The following is a 14,509-nucleotide window of genomic DNA, read 5'->3' on the forward strand; positions in this document are numbered from 1 at the left end:
GACTTTCCATCAAGGAGAATTTAGCTATATAAATTTAACATCATAGATTTAACTACACAAAACAGAGAAGTCAGCTGTTTGTCTAAGCTTTCAATGACAGATATTTTAATTGTGGAATTTTTAAAGCAAAAAAAGCAATGGAAACTTCATTTTTATTCTAGACCAGTCTATCCCAGACATGCTAATTATGGTTGGCTGTGCTGAGTCCTCATTTACCGTATGAAATGCAAATGTCTGTAAATTGCAATGCCTGGGGCCAAGCCAGGCCAGTGGACTTGTGTGCAGTTCCCACCGGAGCCAGGAGCTGCTCAGACAGCAGACCCAGCCCAGTCCACTGGATTTGCAAACACAGGCTCCCTCTGCAGCAGCATGGGCTTGTGGAAGGGAGGCATGCCGCTGCCAGCATGCATGTCAGGGGTCCGGGGTTCTCCCCGTGTCTGCAGAGGTGAGGGGTACAAAGTGAGCTGGAAACAAAACACTGTGTTCCCCCTTGGCCTTGAAGAAGTGCCTCAACCAACTCCTCGCCAGCTGCAGAGTACTCAATCTCCTCACAGAAAGAATGTGTACAAAAAATCTAGAAGCTTTTCTTTTTCCCAAATGGCTGTTGAATTTATTTGCTTGATCAATAATGGTCCTGGCAAAAATTAGTTAACCAATGCTGAGACATTTGTAATGAAATACTAATTTTAAAAATCCATGACACCTTGATAGAAATTAGAGTTTACACAAACAAAAAAGGAACCTTCGATATTGCCAGCAGCTATAAAGTGAATGTACTGAGACCGACAGGACAGCAAGAAGGCATTTGCACATTTATATCTGACACCCGACCATACTTTCAGTCACCAGAATATCTTCTCTCCAGATTTAAAAAAATAGTATGCTGATTTCTATAACAAAGCTTTTTTTCGTACAAAAATCAAATAATGGCCAACGAGTCACAACAGTGCAATAGGCAGAGGATTAAAAACTGCATCAAACAGGTGCTGAAAATAAATACTACCTAGGAGAAGGAGGTGAGAGCCCTCGTGTGGGGTTTGTTTTCGACCCCTTGAGTGTGTGTGGGGTTTGTCTTCCGAGCCACGAGCCTGGCCTGTCTCGCGGTGCTGTTCACTCTGACAAGAGTGTGCCTGCAGCACGTTGCCTCCAGGGCCCAGCCTCCCAGAAGCCTCAGAGCATCAGAGCATCCATCTCATCAGATGGACCAGAAACGAGAAAATGGGGTGGGGTGAATCACAGCTATCATTCAAAGGAAAGGAATTTTTTTCTATTGCTCAATCTTGTCAATTGGGAGTCCACCAGTAGGTTCACTGAGATGATATGGATAATTTCAAACTTTTGTTTAAGAGCATATATATGGCTTATTCAGGCAAGGAGACGTGTACATTCTAGCCCAAGCAAGCAATCGGAGTCATTCTGTTTTTAAGGAAGGTCAGTCGTTTAAAAGATTTCTGGTTTGAACAACATCCTCTGTGGATGCACCAGGCCAAGGTGACTACCTTTGACCAACCCAGTGAGAAGGCCTTTGCTGGTCCCCGCAGTGAGGAACTGGCAGGAACGGGCAGCCTCCTCCCCGCTGGCCTGCACTGCCGGGGGCCGGTGGGCAGGCTCCACGGGCAGCCCCCACGGGCAGCCCCTGTCTGTGGCCAGATAGGCCGTCCTGGTGACTCGGGCTTATGGACTGTGGTTTAGAACTGCAGAAGGAGAGAGGAGAGTGGGCCAGGGAACACCCACCAGGCGCTGCTCTGACCAGTCAGAGAACGTGAGGCAGCTCCCCCATAGGGATCTGCACCGAGAAGGTCTGGAAGGCACAAGCAAGAGTGACGGTACCAGAGATCCCAGAGGGCGTGGCTCGCGGCGGCCACAGCAGGCGCAGCGCTGACCTGGTGTGGTTCCCCCCTTGAATGAGAAAGAGATCCTGATTCTGCTGTGATAAAAAAGCAAAGAAAGACGATTTTTGGTTTAAAAAGAAGCCACTCAAGGGTTAAAATAGTTATTTTAAGTTAACAAAGAAAATTAATCTTCAAATAAGCTGACACTATCTGGAAAACTCATCTGTCCCTAAAGCCCACAATGCGTCCACTGCTTCGTCCTCCCATGGAACCTGAGCCTGACGCGAAGGAGTCAGACGTGTGACAGAGGAAGAGTCTGAGAAGAGAAGACACCTTTACAGAATGTACAGCGAGAGAGCCGGCCTGGCCCCCGGGTTACAGTAAGATGCACGGGTCCTTTCAGTCTCACGGACTCCAGACGGCCACGCAGGCTGCTCAGATGGACGTCTCCTTCCTATCCCTGCTGGGCGATGGCTTTGCCGGCTCCTTGCCTGCCTTTGGCTGCTCTTTAGCTGCTTTTGGCTCAAGGACACCGTCTCTGGGCGGCTGGACGGCACCCCCGCGCCACTCAGGCTCCTCGTCCTCCTGCGCCTGCTGCTCGGCCTTGGCTCGCTGCATCTGGAGCAGCCGCAGCTGCACGCGCAGCTCGATGATGGCCTCGCGCTCCTCATGAATTGCTTGATTCAAATGATTGTTCTTTATCTTGGGGAATGACAGAAAGGGCAGTTATCACTTAAGGAAGTCAGAGGACAATTTCTCAGGAGCAGAGCGCGGTTAGCAAGGGCATCCTACAGAGGAATCTGGTTTTGTTTAAGTCAATGGGTTGTGAAACAGAAGACAAACACAGCAGGAATGCACAGTGCACAGTGAGCCACGTGACTCCTGAGAATGTGAGGCTGGAAACCCTGCTCCTGGTTACTAGAGAGAAACACATCCATGTGCCAACAGAAAACCGTTATTTTAATAATTCAGTATCCTAGTGTTTAAAATAGACAACTTATAACTTTGAACTGGCTTCTCAACAGCCCTTAAACAAGGAGAAAATAAAAGTAATTTTAGCAGCAATTAGAAAGGGGAGTTAGAGATCAGATTAAAAACTAGATTTGTTTCAAAGGTGAATATCCTTTGTCTTTTGTGAATAGTATTACGGTAATTCTGAAATGTCCTACTCAATCAAACTACAGAAAATTACTATCAATTCTAAATCATCTGGACGTACTCGGCAAAGTTTAGGTCCTGAGGAATAGCAGCGGCCCTGCTGCCATGGCCTCCACTCTGTGGCAGGTGCCAGCCTCCCCTGCGTGGGTGTGGCATGGACTAGGCTCTGCGAAGGGGGCATAGGTGTAAGCGCAAGCGCCGAGTGCCACGCATGCACCCTGCCCTTGGCGACTGGGCATGCCTTGATCCCTTCCCTGCTAACTTAGTCCTGCTAAGAGTGGCAAGACAGAGCAGCCACATTGGACCCTACATGGGAAAAAGTGGTGTGGAGGATGATGGGCTGGACCGCCTGCCACACAAGAGACACCATCTTGTTTAAACCACTATGTTATTCTCTTTATTACAGCAATTCAGCCTACACCCCAAGTACAATACTTCTGGATTCTGTTTTCCTACTCAGAGTTTTAATACGATCTTAAAATGTTAAGAAAAGAACATCAGGTGCCAACGTGAGGCCTTTCTGAACAGGAGCTCCAGCAACCCTGGTCTCAGCACCTGCAGGGCTTCCTCCCACAGCACATTCCTGCTGCAGCAAGGGTCTCTGCCTTGAACCTTCGTGGTTGCCTCTGAGCTCTGCCCACAGGCTCGGCAGAGAGGACTCCTGTGCAGGGTGGCTGTGTGTGGAATTCTGCTTTTCTATGCAGGGTGTAGTTCTGGTTCGCACCAGCCACTGAGCGAACCCAAATGAGGGATGCAGAGCTGTCCCTCTATCCTTAGATTCCTTTCTGTGAAGAGGGTATCTTCTCTCACTCAATCCTTAGGCAAAGTATCTGGACACAATATTTTATTTGGGGTAAGAAGGGAAACTGTGATCTAGACCTTTATCTCTGCCGCCTTCTCTTCACTGTGCAGCCTCTCCTAGTTTCTTAGCGCCGATTCCCTCTCACCTGCTGCTTCTCGGGCTGAGGCCAAGAGAAACTCCGTCTCTTGCTTCACCCACAGGGAGACTTGGGAGACTGTTCTTCCATCACTAGCGCTGATTTTTCTGTTCACCTTCTCTGGGAACAGAGACTAGGTCATTCAAAGCTGCTCAAGCTGACACAGTCAGGTGAGGCTTGCCTTTACATTGGGTGGAGAAAGGTCTACGTGTCACACTAAAGTCACAGAATGCCAGTTCACAGCCTGAGGAAGACACACAGGTGCCATCTGCTTGGCCGGCACTTAGCTCAAGTCCCACAGACTCTCGGTGCGATGTCCCCCTAAATTCCTCTCTACTCAGCCTCCCAGCTGGTGACCAAGAAAAAGAAGGACAATTCTGAGGGGAAATATGTGGTCTCTACAACTTTCTAAAAGTTAGTATGCATTTTGGCTATTTCCCCCCAAAACTCACTTCCAGCTCTTCGTTCTGTCTCTGTAAGTCTTCCAGAATGATCTGCAGCTCCTCCTCATCCTCACTCTCGCTCTCGCTCTCAGAGGAGTACTCCTCAGTCTCACTTCGGCCGTGCTGCTGGCGACTGCAAGATGAGAGACAAAGGAAGACGCTACTGGATGTGCTTGTCTGTGACCTCCTTTTATATTTACCACGTTTTCATGACTCTACTCAATACAACACCATTCTTAGGACCTGATAAATAAGAAACTTAAAGATGATGAATTTCACATGCCTAATTCTTTTGTAGGAAAGTCTGAGAGCTAAAACAATTATGGTTATATTTAAAGAAACATTCTCAGAAGCTTCAAAACCCTCGGCTTTCCTTTACCTCTGAATTTCAGCAATCTCAGCTCTGAGGCGTTCAATCTCTTCTTTTTCTGAGGCAATCTGCCGGCGCAGAAACTGCTCCATGGCCAGGAGCTCCTCCTGTTCAGTCAGGATCTCATTCTCCTGAAATAATGATCACTGGTGAACACCTCTGAGAGTTTTAGTCCAGGAAATGTCACTTGTTTGGGGTCTCCCATGTTGCCCTGAATTCTTGAGCCCCATTGAGTGCTGAACACGAGTTACGTACTGCACAACCAAAAACATCCTATTTCATTAAGGTCAAGAAAAGGCTTCTTTGAGAAAAGGTAAAGTTATTTTGGGGGAATGACTAGATTTTTCTCAATAACAAAATGCCACACAGGAACCCCATATCCTCCTACTGCAAAGGCCCCTGTGAGGCCCCCACAGGGAAAAGCCAGGACTTGAGGGGATGAAACTGGCTTTGGCTTCCCACTCTTAATGCCTCCCCATCTCTCAGGAAAGTAGGCATATATAGGGCCATGGTGACCTTTGATGGGGTCACCAGGAAAAGAAGGATCCAAGAGATGTCTGGCTGGTGTCAGCGTCACCTTTAAGGCAGATCAGTGGGAAGGAAAGATCATTACAGAAATTTTTTCACCTTTCCATAAGCCACCGTCCTCTTTAAAGTCCTCAGGGTTGTTTTTTTTTTTTTTTTGAGACAGAGTCTCACTCTGTCACCCAGGCTGGAGTGCAGTGGCACAATCTCGCTCACTCCAACTTCCGCCTCCTGGGTGCAAGTGATTCTCCTGCCTCAGCCGCTGAGTAGCTGGGATTACAGGCGCCTGCCATCACGCCTGGCTAATTTTTGTATTTTTAGTAGAGACAGGGTTTCACTATGTTGGCCAGGCTGGTCTCAAACTCCTGACCTCAGGTGATCCGCCCGCCTCAGCCTCCCAAAGTGCTGGGATTACAGACGTGAGCCACCATGCCTGGCCCAAAGGTATTTAAATAGTCAATATTCTGCTTTACCACAATATGCATTTCTAAGATTGATAAGATCATCAGTCTTATTAAAAGAATGGGGAAAAAATCCCTATCTGCCCAAGATCTAGAGAGCCCCTCTGACCTAGAGAAAAGAAGCAAGGCAGACAAAGCTTAAGAGAGTAACAGAAGGTGGCTGTGGGGATGAGGAGCTGGGTGCAGACGTTCTTTCCAAATGAGAAGGTACTGAGAAGGTAATTATTTACCATGGTCACATGCCAAAATGAACTACCCACAAACACCAACAGCGCTGAGAACCACTCTCCAGGAGATGAAGGACACAGTACTGCCCAAATATTTTTGAACACAGCTGTCTTTCCTGTACCTCTGCATACCTACTAAAGCTGACATTCCAACAAACACCAGACTGAAAAACCCTGAAACAAAGATATAATCTGGGACTCATCCTCTCCTCAAGGAAAACTATGTTGCTCCTGAGAGGCAAAACAACGCATGTTTCAGAGGTGACACAGAAGGACTGAAACCTATTGGGCTTCAGGGAAACCACACGAGTTTCTGGAACCCTAGACACACTGTGGTCAGAGCCTAGAACTTCATTCCTTTCTGGTTAAACTCTGGCAATTTCCAGAACAAAGTGAGGCTGACTTGAGAACTTCAGAAAGAAATGAGCTCATCTTCAGCTCTATGCCTGGAATACAGTAGGCACGAAAGGGATAGCTGTTAAATCAATGAAGGACTAATAAGACAATTTGCATCCAACAATTGACTTTCACCTGTAAAGAATAAAATCAAAATATCTAAAAGGTGTTATTAGCAACAACTATTAGATAAAATCTGTATCTTACATTTCAAGGATTCCAGACTTTGTAATGTCAGGTACAATGGTTTTTAAAATATTTTTAAAAGTCTGATCTCATTAATATGGAACAAGTACCACTAATTTGTAAATTAGGGAAAAGACCTATAATTCGGACCTGTGTGCACACTAAATGAGATTAAACGTCTAGAACAACGCCCAGTAAAGAGTCATTACTGAATATAAGGTAGTTTCTTTCGCCATAACTGAACATTTTAACAAACACAACATAAAGGAAGGGACAAATAAAACAGACACAGGCCCTCAAAATCACTTTATAATTTTGGTTAAAATATTCACATCTGTAGTAGAGCTTCTCAAGTTACTATTTTTAAATGACCATTAAGAGCCTTGCAGGCCGGGTGCGGTGGCTCACGCCTGTTAATCCCAGCACTTTGGGAGGCTGAGGCAGGCGGATCACCTGAGGTCAGGAGTTCTAGACCAGCCTGGCCAACATGGTGAAACCCCGTCTCTATTAAAAACACAAAAATTAGCTGGGCGTGGTGGCAGGTGCCTGTAATCCCAGCTACTCGGGGGGCCGAGGCAGGAGAATCGCTTTAGCCTGGGAGGCGGAGGTTGCAGGTTGCAGTGAGCAGAGATCGCTTCGACGTACTCCAGCCTGGGGAACAAGAGCGAGACTTTGTCTCAAAAACAAAAACGAGTCTTGCAAAAGAGAGAAAAAGATTTTAGGTTACCTGAGCAAGGAGAATATTTATAACTTCTTCATTTTCATTCATCTCTTCTTTGGAAACATCCTCTTTTGAAAGACTGGCTATCTCTTGTGCAATCTTGGTTTCACACTCCTGTCAAATAAGACAAATAAAAAAGAACTAGTCAGCCTACATGTAACACATATTCAACAAATCACACCACTACCAATCTACACGTTTCCTTCTCATTTCCTAGAATTGAAACAATAACAGTCAGATGAACCATCTAGCTGGATGGGCATTTGGTAACTGGGCTTGGAATATAACATGGAGATCTGAGTCTGTGTCTGCACTGTGAAAAATACTCAGTTCTGGTGAATGTACTTGCCATTTCTGGTACCCTTCCACAGAAATTACCTATTGTAATACTTAGGGAGGGTGTGGTCAGGAGTGTAAATCTTGAGCACAGAATTTAGTGTTCACAAACATAAAGTCAAGTAACCAGCACCACCATCATGCTCTAGAACGTTTCCATTGCCACACAAAGTGCCCTTGGGCTCCTCCACCATCTGCCGGCATCTAGCAACCCCTGTCCTGGTCTCCATCGCTGCAGTTTTTCCTTTCCTTGAGTTTCATAACTGAATCAATCAGTAAGTAGTGTGATTATCTGGCTTCTTCCACTTAGCACAATGCTTTTAAGATTCATCTACTTGGTTGTCTGTATCAGTAGTTGCTGAGCAACATGCCATGGAATAAATGTACCCCAATTTGTTTATCCATTCACCAACTGATAGACATTGGGGTTCCTTCTAGTTGTAAGCTATTACAACTAGAGCTGTTAGGAACATTTCGCACATGCTTTGTGAGGGCAAATGCTTTCTTCTCTTAGATAAACACCTAGGAGTGGGAAGGCTGGGTGCTATGGTAAGTAACCGCATGTTTAGCTTTATAAGAAACCGCCAAGCTGTTTTTCAAAATGGCTACACCATTTTGCATTACCAAGAGCAACCTATTCTAGTTGATGTATACTGTTATCTCAGAGTACTTTTAATCTGTATTTCCTTAATGACTAATGATGGTGAGAGTCTCTGCATGTGCTTGCCATCTATATATGATCTTTGGTAAAGTATTTGTTCAAATTTTTGCCTTTTAAAAATTGGTTGTTTTCTTATTAAACTGTAAACTTTAAAAAAAAAAATCAAGTCCTTTATCAGATACAAGCTTTTGCAAATATTTTGTCGCAGCTTCTGGCTTGGATATTTATTTTCTTAATATCTGTTGAAGAGCATATTTTAAAATTTTTGATGAAATTCAATTTATCAAATTTTTCTTTTATAGTTTATAATAGGTTTTGTATCCTATTTAGGAAATTACTGCCTAAGCCAAGGTCAGTAAGATATTTTCCTGTTTTTTTTTTCTTCTGGAAGCTTTTTTAGTCTTAGTTTATGATTCATTTCAAGCTATTTTTTGCATATGTTGTACAGATAAAGTTTTTTTTCTTTGCATCTGTTCCAGCGCTATTTGTTGAAAAGAATATCCCTTCCCCACTGAATTATTTTAGTATCTTCATTAAAAAGTAATTGCCCACCAGGTGCAGTGGCTCACGCCTGTAATCCCAGCACTTTGGGAGGCCGAGGCGGGTGGATCATGAGGTCAGGAGATCGAGACCATCCTGGCTAACATGGTGAAACCCTGTCTCTACTAAATATACAAAAAATTAGCCGGGCGTAGTGGAGGACGCCTGTATTCCCAGCTACTCGGGAGGCTGAGGCAGGAGAATGGTGTGAACCCAGCGGGCGGAGCTTGCAGTGAGCTGAGATTGCACCACTGCACTCCAGCCTGGGCAACAGGGCGAGACTCTGTCTCAAAAAAAAAAAAAAAAAAAAGTAATTGCCCATATATGTGTAGGTCAACTTCTGAACTTTCTATTCTGTATGTTATCCCTATTCAATACATACTGTCTTGATGAACTGCAGCTTTGTAGTAAGTCTTGAAATCGGTTAGTATGAGTCCTCCAATCTTCCGGCTATGTTCTTTTTCAAAACTGTTTACCTATTCTAGGTCATTTGTATTTCCACACAAATTTTAGAAGAGCTTATTCATTTTCACAAATACCATCTGTCTGGATTTTGATTGGGGTTGGACCCACAGATCAATCTGGGGAAATCTAACATCTTAACAATATTGAATCTTCAGTTCCACATGCATGATTTCTCTCTCCATTTATTTAGGTCTCTCTCTTTTTATTTTTTTTTTTAGGTTCAATATCCAATTGTGCATTGCTAATATAAAGAAATACACTAGACATTTGTATATCTGGTCTTGTATCCTACAACCTTGCTAAACTCACTGATTAGCTCTTTTTTTGTAGATTCCTTAGGATTTTATATGTAGATAATTGTCGGGAATAGGCCCCCCAGAATCTGGCCATAAACTGGCCCCAGAACTGGCCATAAACAAAATCTCTGCAGCACTGTGACATGTTCGTGATGGCCACGATGCCCACGCTGGAAGGTTGTGGGTTTACCGGAATGAAAGCAAGGAACATGTGGCCTACCCAGGGCGGAAAACTGCTTAAAGGCGTTCCTAAGCCACAAACAATAGCAAGAGCGATCTGTGCCTTAAGGACATGCTCCTGCTGCAGATAACTAGCCAGAACACATCCCTTTACTTCGGCCCATCCCTTTATTTCCCATAAGGAATACTTTTAGTTAATCTATAATCTATGGGAACAATGCTTATCACTGGCTTGCTATCAATAAGAGGCTCTCAGCTCTGAAGGCTGACTCCACACCTCTATATTTCTGTGTGTGGCTCTCAGCTCTGAAGGCTGTGAGACCCCTGATTTCCCACTCCACACCTCTATATTTCTGTATGTGTGTCTTTTAATTCCTCTAGTGCCACTGGGTTAGGGTCTCCCCGACCAAGCTGGTCTCAGCAGATAATCATGTTATCCAAGAATAAAAACTTATTTCTCTCCAATATGCGTGTCTTTTTTCTTGCTTTATTGCACTGGCTAGAACGTCCAGTACAATGCTGAATAGAGGTGGTAACAGCAGAAATCCCTGCAGTGTACACCAATCTTAGGGTAAGCATTTAGTCTTTCACTATTAAGTATGATAATTGTAGATTCTTTGTAGATGTCCTTTATCAGGCTGAGAAAGTTATCTGCTGGGAGTTTTATCATGAATAAGTATTGAATTCTACTAAATCTTTTTCTGCATCTACTGATACGATGTTGTGGGTTTTTCTTATTTTTAGTCTGTTAATATGATAAGTTACATTACTTCTGTCTTTAAAAGTCATTTATTCCTCAAAGTTGAAATTTGTGAAAATCTAACATCTTAACAATATTGAATCTTCTGTACCACATGAATGATTTATCTCTCCATTTACTTAGGTCTCTTTTTTTTTTAGGTTCAATATCCAATTGTGCATTGCTAATACATAAAAATACATTAGACTTTTGTAGAATCTTTTGTGCATTTTGTGAATTAATGAGCTGGCGTGAAAACATAGCATCAGGAAAATCAGTAAAGCAAAGTTAATCCATCCCTTCTTATATTGGTTCTGGCTGCTATACCATGATTCCTTTATTTAGGCAAGCTGCAGAAGCAAGAGAAACAAAAGCCAAACCTCCATCAGCCCTGTCCGAGGTCAGTCAGGGGACTCTTCCTTTAAAGGCTGACTGGCAATGCCATATGATTAACAATTACAATTTGCCCCTGAAGCCTGAGTGGTCCATCTCTAATACCTGATTCTAGGCTGAGACATGAAGGGAAAATTTTAACAGCAACACCAACACCAACAACAAAAAACACGTAAAGGAAGCAAGAGATAGATAACCTAGTGAGCTAGGAGAAAGAAGGAAGAAAAATATGCAGAGGGCTTCTGCTAGATTACGTATCCTGGAGCACACGTGTAAAAGTCCCATGAATGTGCCCCGTGTGACAAAGCTATCCTCCACATTAATACAAATCTCTAACCTCAAAGAAACAGAATTATTCAGGTTGTCTTTGTCTCTTTAACACAACCACAACAGAGACCTACTATCATGTTCCCCAATTCAGGCAAGGGCTAACTAATGTTCCTTGGATGTGCTGTTTAGATGCTGCAGTTGATCTGCAATGTGGATTTTAAGGTGATCCAGAGATCTGGGATTTTACCGTTGCTGTGGCTGGTACACTCACAGTCCCAGAACCAAGCAACACACACTAAACAAGAGGGAACTCAAAAGTCTGACTGGCATACCCTAAACTCATCAGGTATTGCAGGCCACTCTTATTATTATTACATAAATAGAATCTCTCCTGATCTTCAAGGCCTTCCAGGTGACCCTCATCACTACATTTCCAAAGAGCTGACTAATTCTAAATGCCTTAAATTCCCCAGCAGTCCCCAAAGGTGTGTCACCATCCAGCCTGCTTTTCATCCATAGAAAGCCCTGTTTACAGGTATAACCAAGCAGGAAATGACAAATTTTTTAGTAAAATCATTTTTAATTAAAACAAAACTTTCTAGGCCAGGCATGGTGGCTTATGCCTATAATCCTAGTACTTTGGGAGGTGGGAGGACTGCCTGAGCCCAGAAGTTTGAGACCAGTCTGGGCAGCATAACAAGACCCTATTTCTACAAACAATAAAAAATGAGCCGAGCATGGTGGCGCACACCTGTAGTCCCAGCTACTCAGGAGGCTGAGGTAGGAGGATCCCTTGAGCCCAGGAGGTCGAGGCTACAGTGAGCCATTATCGTGCCACTGCACTCCAGCCTGGGTGACAGAGCAAGATCCTGTCTCAAAAAAAAAAAACAAAAAACAAAAAACTTTCTAGATTGCACTGACACATGTGACTGACACCAGGCTGCAATATCAATAATATAGGACTAGAAACATTTTAGTGAATAAATGTCCCACCAGAGAAGTTCACTTCAAGTGACATTATAATATTCTTAACAGAAAGAACTTGGGCTGGGGGTGGTGGCTCATGTCTGTAATCCCAGCACTCTGGGGGAGGCCGAGGTGGGAGGATTACTTGAGGCCAAGAGTTTGAGACCACCCTGGTCAACATCAAAAGAAAAAAGAAAGAAAGAAAGAAAGAAAAAGAGTACATAAAGTACATAAAAGACTCAAACACATTCTATTATAAACATTAGGTATCAAAATAATAACTCACCTGTCTTTTAGCTTCTCTCAGTTTTCTTTTGAGGGCTGTCAAAATTCTTTGTACTTCCCATAATCTTTCTTCTTTAGACAAATCCTTTATCCCACCCTGCAGATCTCGATGTAAACAATTCAAAAGAAACTCCTAGAAAGCAAATGCCACACACCTAGTTGCATTTCATATCCTCTTATCTTAAACTAACAACACGTGCAATTTCTAAACATGAAGAATCAACTATTTTTCAATTATCCTTTATTTCATTAGAGTAAAATAATGGCACTAATTATTTTTTTGAAGATATGATTGAAAAATCATTCTTATTGTTTTGCCTATTAATTATTCACTAATTTGTATTGGTTCAATAATACTTAATCCACATCCCCATCTCCAGTGTCATCATCATTAACTAGTAAGCATTGGGAGCTCAGGGCAGATACAAGGGAAGAAAAGCAAGCAGGGGTTTGACAAATTGCATGCAAATAAATAATCAAATGTAATTAACTTTCTTATTTAGTCTTGAATTTATTACACACACACACACACACACACACACACACACACACACACACGGCATTGTTACTTCCATCAAAATAGCACAGTAAAAAATCCCAGGATTTGGGCTCAAATCTTGGGTCTGTAATTAGTAATCATGTCACACAGGGTAAGTTACTTAACTTCCCTGAATTTTAATATTCTTATCTATAAAATATGGCTGATGACAGCAACCTTGTCCAGAAAAAGCAAACATCTTTAGACTATTTACAACATGCCTGGCATGTTTCATGTATTATCTCATTTGGGGTAATCTTCACATCAATCCTATAAGAGGATCCATTTTAAAGCAAGAACACCAGTGCTTAAGGTGGTTAAGAATTCGCCTGAAATCAGTTAACTAGATCAGAGCAAGAATTTAAAGCCAGGTGTTTTGATTCCAAAAACTATGCTCTTTCCACCATGGTATTCCGACTTATTTGGCATGAAACAGTACCAGATGGGAATTTCTGACTTCAGTGTGCCTAACATAGCTCCAGACACACAGAAAGTGTTCAGGAAACAAGAGCCCATCACCACTGGACTCCACAACGGCCAATGCAGAGGCAGGCTGTGGCAGGCAGGGTGCACACACCTGTCTCCTGATCTCCTCCTTGATGCCCGCCTGGGTCTCTGGCAGCGTGGGCATCGTGGCCATGTTAGACCATCGCAGAGGTTTCATCACTTGCTTTAGTACCACATTTCCAAAGAGTTCTTGCACATGTGTGAAAAACACATACAGGACTCGATTGCTGATCTAAGAAAAAAAGATTTACAAGAAAACCATTAAAACTATCATTGTATTTCACTTATTTGTGTCTATTACATAATATATCCTTTAATCCTGGACACATAAAGAAAATTCTACCCAGTAATGACAACACAGTCTTTGCTAGTTAATAGCCAATTTAAGAAGAAAATGGTAAAATATGAGTTAAATCATGTATTCAAGCACCAGAAAGATCTGAAGGGAAAAAAAGAAAAGGATAGAGAAGTTGATGCCATCCATTTGTTTATTTTTTCTATCACTACAATATTAACTGATTAAAACATCTTATTTTTTGTGTGTTTTTTGTTGTTGTTGGTGGTGGTGGTGGTTTTTTGAGATGGAGCCTCGCTCTGTAGCCCAGGCTAGAGTGCAGTGGCACAATCTCAGCTCACTGCAACCTCCACCTCACGGGTTCAAGCGATTTTCCTGCCTCAGCCTCCCTGGTAAGCTGGGATTACAGGCGTGTGCCACCACGCCTGGCTGATTTTTTTGTATTTTCAGTAGAGACGGAGTTTCACCATGTTGGCCAGGCTGGTCTCAAACTGCTGACCTCAAATGATCTACCCACCTCAGCCTCCCAAAGTGCTGCGATTACAGGCGTGAGCCACCATGCCCGGCTAAAACATCTTATATTCTTTATTTTCAACTTACTTTGACATATTTTAACAGACGCAATGGACTGAATGAGGACCATGAGGGAAATGGGAGCACCACAGTAGTAAAGCTGGGTTGAGGTTGAAAGCCCTCACTCCAGAAACAAATACCTGGACACAGCCAGCATTTAAGTATGGATGTTCATATGCTAGGAGGCCAGGGCATTAGGTTGGCTGAA

General features: G+C 43.2%; 1 protein-coding gene across 5 annotated transcripts in view; it reads right to left on the bottom strand.

Annotated features, from left to right (window-relative positions):
* Window positions 1-582: 582 nt before the first annotated feature.
* The window catches only part of RALBP1 (ralA binding protein 1), a 62,808-nt gene continuing 48,881 nt past the window's right edge, over window positions 583-14,509 (bottom strand). For all 5 annotated transcript variants that reach the window (XM_055368640.2, XM_004059177.5, XM_055368639.2 and 2 more), the window contains 6 exons: window positions 13,504-13,665; window positions 12,390-12,521; window positions 7,264-7,371; window positions 4,751-4,872; window positions 4,381-4,504; window positions 583-2,534 (listed from right to left, as the gene is read on the bottom strand). In XM_055368640.2, coding sequence (XP_055224615.1) covers window positions 2,268-2,534; window positions 4,381-4,504; window positions 4,751-4,872; window positions 7,264-7,371; window positions 12,390-12,521; window positions 13,504-13,665 — 915 coding nt within the window. In that variant the 3' untranslated portion in view covers window positions 583-2,267. The remainder of the gene's footprint in view (window positions 2,535-4,380; window positions 4,505-4,750; window positions 4,873-7,263; window positions 7,372-12,389; window positions 12,522-13,503; window positions 13,666-14,509) is intronic.

Source organism: Gorilla gorilla, chromosome 17, assembly GCF_029281585.2.
Source record: "Gorilla gorilla gorilla isolate KB3781 chromosome 17, NHGRI_mGorGor1-v2.1_pri, whole genome shotgun sequence".
Taxonomy (NCBI): domain Eukaryota; kingdom Metazoa; phylum Chordata; class Mammalia; order Primates; family Hominidae; genus Gorilla; species Gorilla gorilla.